Consider the following 16,385-nt stretch of genomic DNA (forward strand, 5'->3'; position numbering starts at 1 on the left):
GTAGCAGGTACCTCTGTACGACCCTCCCGGCCTGCCTTCCTTCTGCTCCTTGCCCACTGCCTTCTGACCCTTAACTACCGACACAGTCTCGCATTCAGTCACTACCTCACTGACATTGGTCTTGTCATCATTCTTCTTCTCCCCTGCATCTTGCTTAATCTCCTTGACGCACTGTAACATGTGCTCTACCTGCTTGGCTATGATAAGAACCTCTCTCAAGGGCGGGTCATCTTTAAGCCATAGCTCCTCACGCACTCGCTCCATCCTGCAGGTCAAAACAAACTGGTCCCTAATCCTCTCCTCGCTTGCTCCCCCAAACTTGCACGTTGCGGCTAATTTCCTCAACTCAGACACAAAATCTTCTATAGACTCCCCCTCCTTTTGTGCCCTCTTACCAAAATGGTACCTCTCCCTAATAGTGCTAGTCTTGGGGAGGTAGTGCAAATCTAACTTCTTTAGACTAATTTCAAATTCATTCAGACCCCTTGCCTCCTGTGCCCCTAAATCCGGGAGATGATCTAGGACTTCCTCCCCCTCTGCGCCCAAGTAATAGGCAAGCAATGCAACCTTCCTCTCTAGACCTAAGTTGGGCCCACACACAGTAGCGTAATTTAGGAACACTTTTTTCCATTTTTTCCACAGGATGGTGGGATCACCAGGGTTGGTTAAGAAGAAAGGTGGAGGGGTCACACTTTGCATGTTTAATTCACAATAAACAAAAGGAAAATGTTTTCCTTAAACAGGTACCAACCCCCCGTGTAACTAGCTGCGTTCAGTAAGACCCTGAAATCTGAGCCAAAAACGTGACTTAAGGAAGGAGTGAACTACCAGTGAGGGCCTTTGTACAAGAAAAGAAATGCCTAACCAACCTTGCGCAGCTCTTACTTCCTAACACATATGCGCAGAAAGGTGAAATCTGCCCCTTGAAAATTCAACACTTTGCTATCAATGTTAAGAGTCAGGGAAGCATTCTTTGCGCAGTCTGTCAGTTCAGTACTCCAATAAAAGTAGTCTCACTGCTGCACCCTCAATAGTGCCACCACCTGATGTTTTTCCCTTTCCACTTTGCGCTGTCAGTGGCCCCACAGTCATACAGGCATGAGGCCTGGATACTCTGACATAGAAAACGCTGTCCTGCTGCGCTCGTAGGCTCCTCTCTCCTTCCACGTCGCGCTCCCAGAGGCCTCTGGGTGTTCCACACACGTTCTGTGCAACAGCCTAAACACCTTTCACTTCCTCGCAGCGCCGGCAAATTCAAGTCAATCAACAGCTCAAAACGCTAGGCTTCAGGAGAGCACTTCAGCTCGTCTACTCCTCACATCTTGCGCTGCCCTGTGCGCACTTCCATTCTATTGACGCCAATGGCCACACGCCACTATCGCGGGGACTCCGAGCAAAGAGGAATCACCAGGTGAGGCCAGGCTTAGCACGCCCCTGTGGCGACAACCCACAGCGCTGCTCTGAGGTGATAAGAGGAGCGCACGGTGAAGGGCTGAAATGCAGGGCAGGGAACTCAGCGCCTGGCTCTAGTTTTAATACACAGCTCCGGTGGCGCTATAAATTTCCGCTGTCAGGGGCCGACGTGAACCGGAGGGTCTCCTCACCTTATTAGATGTGGATGTCAAAGTTCGCCATACTCAACGTGGGCGGAAGGTCTGGGGTCAGCGCGCTGGGGCACAAACAACTGTACCTCACCTCCAGGCTGTCAGTCAGGAGGAGACTTGCACGTTAGCTTCCAGGCACCCACGACTCCTTTGTCTTCCTTCGAGTTGACGCTCGTCCCCTTCTTGTGCTTCTCCTTACATCCGTCAGCCCTTTGCCTTGCAATTCTTTTGAAAGTGACTCGTTTTCTTCCCAGTCGGCTGGCCGTGTTTCCTCGAGACAGCTGCTGCAGTTCCGATTACTTTCGGCAGCCGTATTTCCTTGGCGTGTTGAGGTCACGGGCTTTAACACTCGTCGCCAGTGTAGAATCCACCAAAGACGACCAGAACACAGGGCGGTGAATTCAAAGAACCATTTATTTAAACGTACACACTCCCGTGACCTCAGCCACAGCCTCCAGAACTGCTGTCGCCTCAGAGTGTCCCCGGCGCTCGCCTTGGAACGCTGGTCGCGGTGACATTCTAAGTGATGTCACCGCGAGCAGCACCATCACATACAGAGCCGCCGGGGGAGGCAGAAAGAGGGAGATACCACACCCCCCCTTATCAACTAGAAGATAAGTCATCCGAAGCTTCTCTTCCAATGCTGAAGGCAGGGCAGCCCCACGGAGCGTACCATCCAAATTTCGAAGTTCCTCAATGGATTAGATCAGCCTTTGACCAGGGGTCCTGGCCCCTGGACCTGGTCGGACGCGGACGGGCGCAGACGGGCTTGCCTTAGGCGCGCCCTCTGCGCACGTCCGCTGCGCATCCTCTCCAGCTTGTTTAAAAGCCCACCCCCCCTTTGCACTCCCATCAGCCCTGCTGTGCAGCAGCTGACAGAAAAATAAATGGCATTGTAATTTACAATGCTAATAGCTACACCCGACACAGAGCCACCCTCACACAGACAGAGCCACCCACACATAGAGCCACCTACAAAACAAATAAATGGCATTGTCATTTACATTGCCAATAGCACAATCAGGGGGGCAGAGGCAAGAAAAATGGCACAAACAGGGTGGCAGAGGCAAGAAACACGGCACAAACAAGGTGGCAGAGGCAAGAAAAATGGCACAGGGGAGCAGAGGCAAGAAACACTAGTGCAATCAGGGGGCAGAAAGCAAGGGTTCAAAGTCTCACTAACTGGGTGTGCAGGGGAGTGTTTACTTAATCACTGCCGGTTGCACGCAAGCATCACACCACACGTCCACCACGAAGCAAGCACAGCCCAAGATAGCAGATTACAGCCTTGTAAATCTGGGCAGCACTGTAATTCGTAAACTTTAGTCTTTAGACATCTATGCAGCAGTTCAATTAACTTCACGACCAGTCTTACACGCAGAGCACCAGATATGAAGCAGTCAGCGGGCTCAAAAGGGCACGAGTCTTAAATGCAGCCTGTGGAGAGCTTCTGCCTGTACGCATTTCAAGTACAATGCAGATCGCGCCTCAAATGCACTTCTTTCTCCTGCACTTGGTTTCACATAGTGCCGCTAACACACCTTTAATACACAGATGCTATCAACTAAGTTTACAGTTCGAAACGATCCGTCAGTGTTTTGTTCAATGCTGCTTGTTGTTTTTCACCTTATATATGCAATAAAACTTTAATAAAAACAAAAAAAAGTCACCCACAAGAAGCACAATTTCTGAATTTTCTACTTTTCAATATAAGTACAAACCGAAAACATTTTTTTTTCTGTCTGTATTTCTCTGTAACAGTCAGTAAAAGCGGAAAACTAGGAGCCTTAATTATGCTGCACAATTCAAGTCAACACATAGCAACCCCACAAGGTCAAATCCATATTTTACTATAACTGTTTTTAATGTGTAGTACGTTCTGTCCCAGTTTAGACTTGCAGCTCTCCAAGCAAAAGTTTGTTGTTGCCCGTCTTTTGATACCACCCTCTGTTGAAAGAACTGAATTTCTGGACCGACACATGCTTACACACTGAGGTGTATTACAGTAGGGACTGCGTGCTGTACCCAGAGCCGAGCAACATTCATACCTTGCCATCCATTGCCTTCTGTGAACCCCTGATTACATTGAACGTACTTCTTCTAAATCAAGCTTTTGCGGAGTAGGGGACAACTGTTTCCATCTCGGGCATTTGAAATCAGGATAAAGTACCAGATGGAGCACTGCTGCTGAGCCGAGTCTGTGCCCTTTAGGCCTTTACTTGGCCAGCCGTGACAACTTCCACACAGAGGATTTCGTTGCGTACAGCCATCGCGCTGAACGCCATTAACTCAATTTGATCTAAACACAAAAACTCCTGCGTGCAGTACCTGGTATGATGCAAATGTTTTTGTTTTTTCCCCTCTTAAAAGTATCGTCCTCAGAGAGGGTCCCCATGTTATATACAGCACCCGGTACTTCCGCAAAGTCTCCCATCCAAGTACTAACCGGCCCAAACCTGCTTAGCCTCCGAGATCGGACGCATTCAGTGTGATTTGGACCTAGGGTGCAAAGCTAAAGAATAACTTTGTTCGGTGATTGCAAACACATTGCCCCGTGTTTTCTTGAAATAAAGCAGGCTATGCTAGCTTTATTAAATTCACAGCCACCTTGCGCGAGTAGCCACAGGCGTCGGACAATTAAGTGGCAGGCTGGTCGCAGGAACGTAAAATCCCAGGTTTTCATCCCCCACTGCGTAGCCCGTACATTAGTCCCCGCGAACCCTGTACTACAACAGGGTCAGGAATGTGCATTTTTGCATAGCTAGTACGCGGCGTCGGCGCTCAGCTGTGACCAGTGCTCCTTGTTTTATCGACCCTGGAAGGATGATTAGCAGTTGTGAAAACAAAACTAATTAAAGTTTTAGAGATAGCCGTAGCGCTCCCCCCTACCCCCACGAAACCACAGAGAACCCCTTCCATGGCGTTGTACGAGTCCACCCAGTACCCCCACAGACCCAGTCGCGCCTCACAATACTCGCGAGGGCGGGGGCGGGGACTCGCGCGGGGGGTTAAAAAATACATTTAAAGAAAACTTACCTGACTGCCCGTGTCCACGCCAGAGCAGAGGAAGCGGCTCTTGTTTTCGTCGTCAACCGAGGAAACTGCGGTGGACGGAGATCGTATCTTGGATGGCGTATGCACGCTGGGGAGCAGCGGGGAGAGCATGGGGGCGGGCACCAGCAGGGGCCCCCAGACTGGCTGCTAGAGATACAGCCTTGGCGATGTGTGGGCGGGGGGAGCGCCGGATCCTCTGCACGTAGTGTGGACCTTGAGGGCTGGCTGTTTTTCGGAAGCTCTACCCCCGGCTGGGCTCAGTTGTGAACACAAAACTAAATAAAGTTTTAGAGATAGCCATAGCGCTCCCCCCTCCTCCACGATACCACAGAGAACCCCTTCCATGGCGTTGTGCGAGTCCACCCAGTCGCGCCTCACAATACTTGCGCAGGGGGGGGGGGATCGCGCGGGGGTTAAAAAATACATTTTAAAAAAGACAAGAAAACTTACCTGACAGCCCGTGTCCGCGCCAGAGCAGAGGAAACGGCTCTAGTTTTTGTCGTCACCCGAGGAAACTGCGGTGGACGGAGATCGTATCTTGGATGGCGTCTGCATGCTGGGGAGCAGTGGGGAGAGCACGGGAGCGGGCACCAGCAGGGGTCCCCAGACTAGCTGCTAGAGATACAGCCTTGGCGATGTGTGGGCGGGGGGAGCGCCGGATCCTCTGCACGTAGTGTGGACCTTGAGGGCCGGCTGTTTTTCGGAGGCTCTACCCCCGGCTGGGCTCCACTGCAGTGGGAGAGACATCAGAGGTTTTGCTTTGGAGTCTCTGCGGTTTTCCTGTGCTGGGATCCTTCGGCAGTGGCAGGAGCTGTGGGCCTTGTGTTCAACACAGCGTGTGTGCAGAAAAGCGCAGGAGCCGTGTGCTTTTCCTTGCACCGCTTGTGGGTGGAAAAGCGGCAGGAGCCGATAGCCTCTGAATTAGCACAGCGTGTGTGCAAGGAAGCGGCAGGAGCAATTTACTTCTCCTTGCATCGCGTGTGGGCGGAAAAGACTGCAGCTGTGCTCCGAGGCACTGGGCGGAAGCCCCATCCGCCGTTTGTGCCAGAGCATATGCGATCTGCATCACCGTACTCGGCGCCGGCTGGGCAACAATGGCGGCCACAAAGCTTATGAAAATTTCGGATTCGGGGGCGTGTTTTGCTGTCCTGAGTGACGGACGACGTCACGAGCTAAAGAACAGCAAAACTTACGCCCCCGAATCCGAAAGAGACGGGGCTTGTTTGGAGTGACTCCCTGCTCTTCCAATGGCTGGCCTCCGTTTAGGAAGCCAGCCAATGGAAGCGAACGGAGCAGAGAGGTGGGTTTAAACTGCCCTACTCCAAAACATAAGGTCTCCGGACCGGAAGCTGCGCCTTGCGCAGCTTATAGGTCCCTCGACCTAAAAAAGACTAAACCGTCCACCGGCAAACACTTGCAATAATAAAAAAGACCAATTTGCAAAGTAGTGGCCTTGGGACACATAAAGACACAACAATACAGTTTAAAATGGCAAAGTAAATGAGCCCTCGCAACTGCGGTACGTTTACTGTTCTACATAGATTGCGTATCCTCTCCAGCCTGTTTAAAAGCCCATGCCCCCCTCCACCCTCGCAGCAACCCTGCTGTGCAGCAACTGACAGAAAAAAAGACTAAACCGTTCACTGGCAAACACTCTGAGCAGGAGTCGAAGGCGGAAGAAGCCTATGTGCATGAAAAGACACTTGCAATAATAAAAAAATACCAATTTGCAAAGTAGTGGCCCTAGAACACATAAAAACACAACAATACAGTTTAAAATTGCAAAATAAATGAGCCCTCACAACTCTAGTAAGTTTACCGTTCTAAACAGCCTGGTTGTTCAGATAATTCACTTTGTAAAGTGCTGGTCTGTGGGATCATCAAGTAAATACATTTGATGTACTTTAAACACGTTATTAAATTAATAAAAACTGTAAATATTTTTCACCTGCAACAATTATAAGAGCACACATGAAAAAAGTTCAGTCTGAGGGTGGAACAAGTTCTGACGCTAGTCGATAGATTCCAAACAGATTGGTTTACAGCCCAGACACCCAGAGAATAGAGCTATTGTTTGTAAAAATGTATAGGTTAGAAAAGGGCTAAAACTAACAAGTGTAAACTCGAAGCAGGGTGAGAAAGTGCAGTTGTGATAAATACTGGACTAAAGTACAATAATTTCTCGGATGTGACAGGGTTAGGTGCTAGTGCAAACCTAGAGTACTCCCACATTATTCTCAAAGATAATGGTGCTTCTAGGGGAACAGTACGGCCACCAAAGCTCTCAACTCGTCTGAGGAAACCTCAGGCTCTTCAAATACATACAAACCCTGAGCATCCAATATTACAAAATTACAAAGTCTGTGTGTAAAAGTTTCGTTGTTCTTTGTTCATTTATTTTCTTTCTCCTTCATATATCAAGGGTTGTTCTTAGTACATTTCATAATCACTCCAATAGCTTCTGTAGCTGACACATGTTACGCCAGTTTGGTATGTTATCACCTCTGACTTCATCAGGGCTGCCATCATCAGTTTTTAATATAATTAAGCGCAGAGGTAAAATAAATTGGTTCCTCAGTCATCTCTATAAAGCATTATTGGTCCACTCCACCTTTTTAGGTCTCGCCTGAGCCAGCTCTTGTGCTGAAAGACATTTAGAGGTGGGCTTTGAAAAGTCATACCACATGCTTTCTGCTGGCATGAGGCATGCGGTTACGCACCAATGCACGAGCGGAGGCGACATTGCACACGCGCACCGTGTGACAACACGCGCGCGCACCACTCGCGTCCTTTTTTTTAAGAATTGCCCGCACGCGCACACAACTCCTGCTTCTCCCCCTCCCCCACCACATATCGCGTCTGGCGCCCGCTTGCGCATGCGCGGCCAACGCTTGTTTTACGAGAGACGAAGTCTTTATAATTAACTGCTTGCCAAACAATATGCTGTTTATTGTCAAAGAAGGTCAGTCCTCATGTAAATGCGAGCTTATTGAACCTTGGGGAAATGCGATTGGTGCAGCTGACATCTAGCGCGCTATAAGTGGCGGCACATTCACAGTAATGGAATCAATTTAGCCAGGCTCACCGAAGATGTGAACATTAAGAAAATACATTCTTTGTTAAGAAATACAAAAGATTTTCAGTTTGACAAAATGCTTGTGCCTATAAATGTTAGTTAGCGGCTCATTGGTTGTTTTGTCCTTCTGTTCTGCTAGTAAACAAAACAGAAAAAAAACTCAGGTCAAACTTTGGCTACAAACGGTCGATATTTGCCTTGTGTAAAACGTATTGAATCTTTCCTTGCAGTGTCGTTTGGCAGATTTGTCATAAATGTACATTTGTAGTTTCTTGATTTTTCTCTGAATTTCCGCTGCTCTCTTCCCACTGGGATCAGGAGGGAATCGAACCCCTCCCCTGCTCTCTTTCCATAAATCTCAGCATCCGCTGCGGGGCTTCCTCCGTCTATGGGTCAAGCAGGGGTGCGCAATTCTCAGTTGGAAGCTTGCCAAGCGAATGCACAGTTCTTACCTGAAGTCCCTGCGCGAGCGGATGTGAGGACAACACAGGCCTTTATTTGCTCAAAATTCTGTGAAAGCCTGGAACAAAAGTAAAGTTGCCGGGGTCCACTGCCAACAGAAACATCATGGCTACTTGGCATCATCAGATAAGGGTGTCTAGTCAAGCCAGTTGTTAAAGTCAATAGGCACTGCTTGCATACTTATACTGAAAGCCTTTTCTGTTTTCATGGCTGAGATGTATTTTTTCAAGATTATGGCTCTGGGATGTTATGCTGATAAGGTTAAATAAAACTTTAAGAGAAAGATGCAGTGCACACAAAACAAGGTTCGTTCCGCGGGCGTTCTGAGTTTTTTTGTAAGTCTTATTTTCCAGAAAAATCCTTTGTACACAAGCAGTCAATAAATAAATAAATAAAATGTGTGCTGGTAATTATTTGCCCAGATACATTTTATGATTCTGTTGATGACAATTGTTTTCAAATATTGATACAAACTTACAAGTGAAGAAGAAACAAGAGAGCTGGAGACCAGTCAGAGAATACCATGTTGCAACAGGCGGTGAGTAAGAAGACCTAAGGCGCATGTATCAGCTATCAGTCTCAGTGTGCACACTTAGGACAGTCTAGAGCACTGCTCTCTCAGACGCATAGCAAACACAGTCCTATTAAGTGACTACAAACAGGCAAACATTAGTAAATCCCATCATGTTAGCTTAGGCATAGAGTAATGATTTTACCAAGCTTCACTAATAAACAAGCATTGGCATAGCCAATAGGTCTCGCCTTTGGGACCTTATAAGTGTTTAGCCATGCAACAGTTGACATTGTTGCACCAAGGATATTGTGCTGCATAACGAAATACTTATAACGTACCAAAAGCTAGACCTATTGGCTATGCCAATGCTTGTTTATGTTGAGGTGTATTTCGTTATATCATCACAAAGAGAGTACTCTTTCCAAGTGTAGCCTAATCGAGGAAGGGAAAGGCTGCTGTTTGCCAGTGCTTTCCCCAAATCTGCTGTATATAAGTGAAAGTGCAGGGGAGCGAGCATACAGCCTTGCTTCCAATCCCCTTGCTTGGTCATTTTGGGGGTAATTGTGTGAGGGCCTGTGCTAACATGGAACCATGTTTCAGAGTAGAGGAAGATTATCATCCTTAATGGTTTGGGGGGAATGCTCCAGAGTGATTGCTTCCTCCACAACATCGGTCTGTCCCCCATGCCAAATGCTGTGCTGTAATCAATTAAGCAAACACAACAGGTGATGGACCGAATGTGGATCAATGTCACACACTCACCCCAGTCCAAAGATCTGGGCCCAAATCCATCGTTTTTTTCACTCCACACCACCCTGGGTTAGACAATGGCGATATGCAAATCAGCTCTGACCCTGTGCCCCATGGGAACAGTCCAGTCCGAACTACAAAAGCCATGTCCTTCCCAGACAAATCAATTAAGCAGCAAAGGAGTGCTACCGGATTGGTTTGTGCTGCTTGATGGCTCAGGGCAGCAAGTGCAGTGATGTTGTCAATGGTGGATGCTCTTCTGCAGAAGCCTGTCTGGAAGAATGGAAGACGCCTGTTGTCCAATACGCAGATCTCCAACTTTTTTAGCAGTAGTCGAGCATGTGCTTTGGCCTCAAGATCAAGCAGGGCTATCAAGCAATAATTGTTCAGCTTTGTTGGATCTCTTTTCGTAAATTTAGGGCATCGTGTGGCACCTCTCTGGAATTTGCACCAAAAGAAACGTGTGGTTAAATAGCGAGGTTAACACCATTGCCCTCTGGAGTACATTTAAAAATTCCAGCTGGAAGGCCATTGGGACCTGGCACCTCACCGTTTTTAATTAGCTGTGATGAGTTTAGAGACCAAGGCTGATGAGTTTAGCTCCTCTCTGTCCTGTGGGAGCTGATCAGCAGACCCCTGTTTGACCATGCAACCTAATAATGCAGGGTGGCTGGAGAATAGGTCTGTTATGTGGCTCACCCATCTGCTTCCCTAGACTCCATTTTCTCGTGATGAGTTTGAGGATTTTAGTTTTATTCACATAGTTCCAGAAGCGAGCAAGAGTTCTTTCTTAAAGCATTTGATGAATGCTTAAAGAAAGAACTCTTGCTCACTTCTGGAATGAGTTTCTCAATAGGCAATGTAGTTGAAGCATCAATTCTGTAAAATCCACTGTTCTACAGTAATGGAGGCAGAGAATAGCACTAAGTCGTTTTTCTAAATACTTTGGGAAGATGTATCTGATCATTACATAACATTTCTATTTATCTATCTCAGAATGGTCGACCCAGACAATCCAAGATCAAGAAGGTGGAGCTTATCCAAAAAGGAATGTATTGGTTGAGAAGAGTGTAGAGTGCTTCTCTCATGTGAAGTCTGACTTTGTTCCTGAGGGTCCCATTCATTCATCTCTGGAATCACTATTGTTATGATTACACAGGTATCATTAGATGAGATTAAATAAATGTTACCAGATGTGCATACTGCCCACTGCCTATGAGACTCATGTCAATATACTTGATTATGGATCTGCTTCCTATTTTTCATCCAGTAATTACACATGTTGTAAAAAGCTCCTTGTATGAGGGGCATGTTCCTGAATCTTTAAAACAGGCACGTGTAAAACCGCTTATTAACAAACCTGTGTTATAGCTGCTTAAACCTAACTGGTTTAAGCAGCTATAACACAGGCAAATTGCTGGAACCCATTTTCTGTCAAAGACCCTATAGAGGATGGTCACTAGGCTACCAGTGCATCTAGAAATACATGGGTGACTATCAGTAAACATTGAATCCAGGCTTTGCCATGGTTGTGGTGCACAGTAGCCCTGCTTAGAGTATGTGAAAGTTCCTTGGAGATTGCAGACATTTGCTTATCTGCCCTTCTGGACGTTTTTGACACTATTGTTCACCATATTTTGCTGGATTGATTGACCTCAGTTGCTGGAGTACAAGGGCCCACTTAGCTCAGTTTTGCTTTTTAGGTCAAATCACAGCTTCAAGGAAATAAAAGGGGGTGTTTGCACTTCCCTGGTGGGAGAAGTTTTCCCATCAATATGACCATGACACCTCAATGGTTCTTCCCCTCACTGAGGATTATAATCTGGATTTTGCGTATTTATCAGTTAGTCAATGATCTCAATGAGGGCTGGTTAGTTAACCTTAAATGCCACCAGTACTGAGTTACTTTTGAAATGTTGACAGCACATCATGGGAAAATTGGAACTCACTGGTTGATAGTGGAAATTGGGCAAGACTGAAATAAATTGGTCCCACAGAACAAAAGTCCTAGGCATAATTTTCGATTGTCACACTTGAATGTTGAGAAATAATTTTAGCTTTTTGACTTGAACGTGTAGCTTCTATATTCATCAGTTAGCTCAGTTGAAGCCTTTCTTATCTGCTGGAAACCGGGCCATGATTTCTAGAACATAATAGTATCCCACCTCGATAAGTGCTGAGCATCTTTGCTGGGGCTTCTCAAAATATCCCGAGCTGCCTCCAGAAGATTCACAACTTGGCAGCTCGCACCGTGGACGTTTTTTTGCTTTGTGTGATCATGTAGCCCCTATGCAAAAAAGATTACAATGTCTCCCCATAATTAACAACATCAAATGTTGTTCTTTAAATTTAGTCTATAACAGTGAGACCATAGAGAGCTACTCCTTTGGAAAAACACTTGAGGAGCATGTTAAGATTCCAGAATATGTGTTTGCTCAAAGTCCCAAAAGATCAGGTGAGAACTATCAGTGACAATTTTTTCGAGGTGATGCTAGTCAAATGATATAATGACCTTCTGAAGGAATTGAGGACCATCTGTGGCCTGGATAATTTTGAAATGCGTTTAAAGACATTGTTGTTAGTGGGTTAAAGTTGCCTTGTGTATAGTTTGCCTAGTGCCTTTATACCCCTAGGTTTTTACACCATATATAAGTTATTGACTTGACTGTGTCAATTCTTATTTTTAAATTGAGTCTCATGATTTCTACAACAGGTGAAGTCTCTATTGATTCTGATGAAGATGATGATCTAATGTCAGAGAGGTACGTTTAAATACCCTCTAGGTGGTTCTTATAAAAAAACACTGTTGATCATCTTTGTAATCTTTGATACTGATAACAATTACCAACCATGCATGCTTTTTCTTTCAGTGTGGCCCAAGTTTATTTGTTTCCTGCAAGAAATGAATTTGCCCAGAAGATCAAAACAATTGTGGATGGATTTGAAAAAACTATAGGTAATCTAGTGTGTATTTTTAAAAAATATATATTTTAACACTAACTCTTAGAATTACATTTCTGTACTTTCCATCAGACAAATAGTTGCAGTTTGATGCCATGTATAGTTCATAGTATTCTTAATTAACATTGTTGTCCTCCTTAATGTTTAAAACTTTCAGTCATAGAGAACTTGATTATCGCTAGCTATTCAGCTTGACAAGCAGTGCCCCAACATTGCCACTTTTTGTCAATTTGGCTATAATGAGCTATTGAAGAAAGACCATGTGTCTGGCCTGGATTAGGGTCCAGATATTGCCAGAGGTAGCACATCTCAGATGTATCCTATCATAGATTGTAGCTGACAGCAAAATAGATATGTTTCCTGGTTTAGTCTCTGTTTACGACTGTAGTTCTTGTTGATATATGGTTACACCCTGCAAAAACACAAAAGTCGACAATAACCTGATTGAAAACAGAAATGCTGATGTTGAGTAAGATGCATTTAATCACTCTCAGTCTTCCTAGTGTTTGTTGGTCAAATCTGTCTCAGGCATTGAACCTTGCTGGAGCGGATATACATGTTAACTTTAAGTCCCTATTTGCAACCTTGCATTTTGGGCTCCTGGTACTAAAATGTTCACTATAAACTGTAAATTGGGGTGAGGCCAACACCAAGAAATAGGCAAATAATATTTATTTTCTTATTTCTGTTGCTTACTCATTCCCCCCCCGCCCCCCCTTCCAAAAACAAGGCTTATAGTAATCATCTCAGGTGCTATTTTATTTCTTGTGGATGTACAGGGTTAACATTAATCAACATCTGTAAATGCTTTTTAATCAATGTCTGTAGAAAAGGCATATTACAAGGACATCTGTATGAGACCTAAGAGAAGATTAAAATGTTTTCTGTTTGTAAGGTTCAGTATTTTCACAGTGTTGACAAATTATGGATATTTGTATTTTTCTCTCAGCCCACTAACTCCTATTAGAGAATATTCTGATCTATTATTAAAATAAAAACTGGAAACGAAGCCACAGTGCTTAAAAATATCCTGTGGGCTTCGGTTCGGCTCTACTTTTGGGGCTGTTTCTAATCCGAGAGAGTGATTGGAGTGATTAATATCAACCTCCTGAGTGAGTAGTGCACCAAAGGAGTAATTCCATTGAGGCCAAAGGGCCGTCTAGTTGTCAGATAAAGCAAAGGCTTTCTGTGCCTCTTGGGATTAGGTGGTGACTTCCACAGAGGGCTGATTGGGCTGTGCCGGACCATAAAATGGCAGAATTCTGCAAGTGCCAGAGGCACCTGGGGTGGAACCAGCACCTGTGAGTATTTTGTTCATGGCTGGAGCCAGCTGGAGCAAGAAAGGTGGAGGGAATCAGGGTCACATAGAAGGTACAGAGAAGCCTGCTGGTGCTCCTGATTTCTTGTGCCACGTAAGGTGATGGCCAAGGGCCAAACAGGCTATTGAGGACAGCCTAGGTCTGCTTTGAGTAAGCACAACTGATGCCATCAAAGGATCACAGATTGACATAAGGGAAGAACCCACTAGACTTTTTCTGCCCGGAAATCACTTACCCTAGGAGCAACATGCAATATTGAGGAGAACATCAGGGAGTATGAAGAGGTGCTTTTCATGAACATACTATCAAAGATGAAAGGTGCTACACAGCACATAGAGACCAGGGTATCGACCATGGAGAAAAAATAATTATCATGCGAGCCATCTCTCCAAGATGGGACAAGAGGTGAGAGGCTTGGACATGAGAGACAGTATGATGGAGCCTAAGCTGCAGGAAGGTGTGCTGCTATCACAGAGGAAATGAAAAACTATTTAGCGACCACCAGTTGAAAGTTTAGAAAATGAGACATCAGCCACAAAGACCAGGATCCCAGAGTTTTCACCAGAAGCAGGTTCGGAGAAGCTGCTACAAGTAATACAGAGTGCGTTTTAATACCCTGGTCATCGAGGGAACGACAGCAGATCTTGTGAATGTGATTAAAGTAGCTTGTCTAACCATTAATCATCCCTCAGGAGACGGAGTTCCGAAAAGTCATATTCTGGTGGCGCTGGGAGACATACCAAACGCAGATTGTGTCCAAGGTGGCAGCAGCGGTCAAAGTGCATTAAATAAATATAGGAACTGTGATCCTGAGTCCAATGGGGTGGGATCAAAGGCATGGCTAAAAAGAAAGAAATATTCTGTAACTGTTTTGTTGGTCTTTTACCTTCAAGTAACTGCATATAAAAACCACACACATTTTATTTTGTGAAACCTCTATTAGTTAATGTACTGCAGAGGTCTTTGTCTGTAACCATAGAGCCACCAAATTAAATTCTGGTTGGTGCAATGGAGAATAGGGATTTGTGTGCTTTTAGTGTTAGGAGGGTCAAGCTTTTGACAGAGAGCAGTGTGGATATGTAGGTCATTTTCATAAACTTGCATTACAAACAGTAAAGATTTAGGTTTAAGATTAAAAAAGTGCTTTCAACGCTGCGTTGCATGATGGCCGCCATGTAGTCGAGCTCCGGTGAACCCAACCACTCCCGTATATCCGTCTACCTGATCCGAAACATCAATGGAGGGATCCATGCATGGAAGACGCCCTACCACTATGCCAGAAGAACGGACTTCGTAGCTTCCTCCTGGACCGAGATAAGTTTGCCGACGTGTTTGGGCCTGCTGGGGACTGAGAGCCGGGACCTCAGGCGATGGTGAGCGTCAATGACGTGCTGACGCAGGCGGCTGAATTTTGGGCCCGGCCCGAGTATGCGCCTTGATTTCCCTGGTGAGTGTCCCCGCTATGTAATTCAGCCGTATCACCAGTGATGGACTCCCGGAGGGATGGCGGGGGCCTGAGTGTAAGGCGCAAGGATCAGATGAGGCTGGCTCACAAAGGGAAGGCCTGGATTGTGGGTGCGGAAGGGGGGTGCGGCCGGTGATCGGTGCCGCCTTAAGCCTGTGGTGAGTGAGACGGTCCCCCTTCCTTCCCCTGTTAGACTGCGCTGTATTCTCCGCTGCACTGTCAGTCCCGATTCAGTGCCAGGACCTTCATGCAGAAACACCATCGTGCCATACCAGCGGCACCCTACACTGAGAGGGAGAGGGAACCAGCGGCCGGGAGGGGGACGGAGATACTGATCCCTTGCAGTGTGTATCCAGGCACAAAACCACCTCATACAGTCATGACGAGACACGTATCCGTGCCTACCCGAGACCCAACTGAGGTACCGACTGGTGAGAAGATCCATCCATGTGGATATTTAATTGCCGCAATTGGTCTTCTTTGGTGGCTGAGAGTGTTACATATCAGGTCTTTGCCTCCACTGCTTGTAAATCTCTGGGGGCAATATCGAGGGGGTGTTGCACCCTTGACCCCCTGGATACACACTGTGCAGCGCAGTTAACTACTATAAGCTTATATCATGGCGACAGCGCAAGGTATTAAATCCGCACAAACAAACAAACTCGAATAAATATGCCTTCTCTAGAGAGAGTGCGCAAGATAATTCCCCCAAACATAAGACAGTTGGTGACCAAGGGAGCCCAGACAAACATCCCACACTCAAGGACGTGATGGTGGCAATCGCGGATATCAAATCCTCCCTGGAACACAAAATGGACACTATCTCAATCGAGGTCAACCTCATTCGAGCAGATCTCAACAAGGACAATGAAAAATTAAAGCAGGTGGAGCTCAAGACCAATAGCCTGGTGGAGGATACATCCCAAACACAAGCTGAAATAAGGGACCTGCAGGCCTTCAGGAAACTCGCAGAGGCGAAAATGGACAACTATGCCGCAACAACGTCCGAATTTTAGGGGTTCCATAAAAGGCAGAAGGGGAATCTGCGGACCTGTTTGGGGAGGACCTAATTCACCAGCATCTCAAACCCAAAGGCCTTGGAAACCTCTTTATGGTGGAGTTACCGAGGGTCGTCCGAAGCCTGGAACCCCCGCGTCCGATCCTGGCCAGGATTCTCAAC

At 46.2% G+C, this 16,385-nt stretch overlaps 1 protein-coding gene across 1 annotated transcript in view; it reads left to right on the forward strand.

The window, feature by feature from the left end:
• DNAH14 (dynein axonemal heavy chain 14) overlaps positions 1-16,385 on the forward strand; it is a 1,270,113-nt gene that overhangs the window by 284,703 nt on the left and 969,025 nt on the right. Inside the window, exons 14-15 of the mRNA XM_086926153.1 lie at positions 12,174-12,222; positions 12,331-12,416. Of these exons, the coding sequence (XP_086782279.1) occupies positions 12,174-12,222; positions 12,331-12,416 (135 nt within the window). The remainder of the gene's footprint in view (positions 1-12,173; positions 12,223-12,330; positions 12,417-16,385) is intronic.

The sequence above is a fragment of the Lissotriton vulgaris genome, chromosome 6, assembly GCF_964263255.1.
Source record: "Lissotriton vulgaris chromosome 6, aLisVul1.2, whole genome shotgun sequence".
NCBI lineage: Eukaryota > Metazoa > Chordata > Amphibia > Caudata > Salamandridae > Lissotriton > Lissotriton vulgaris.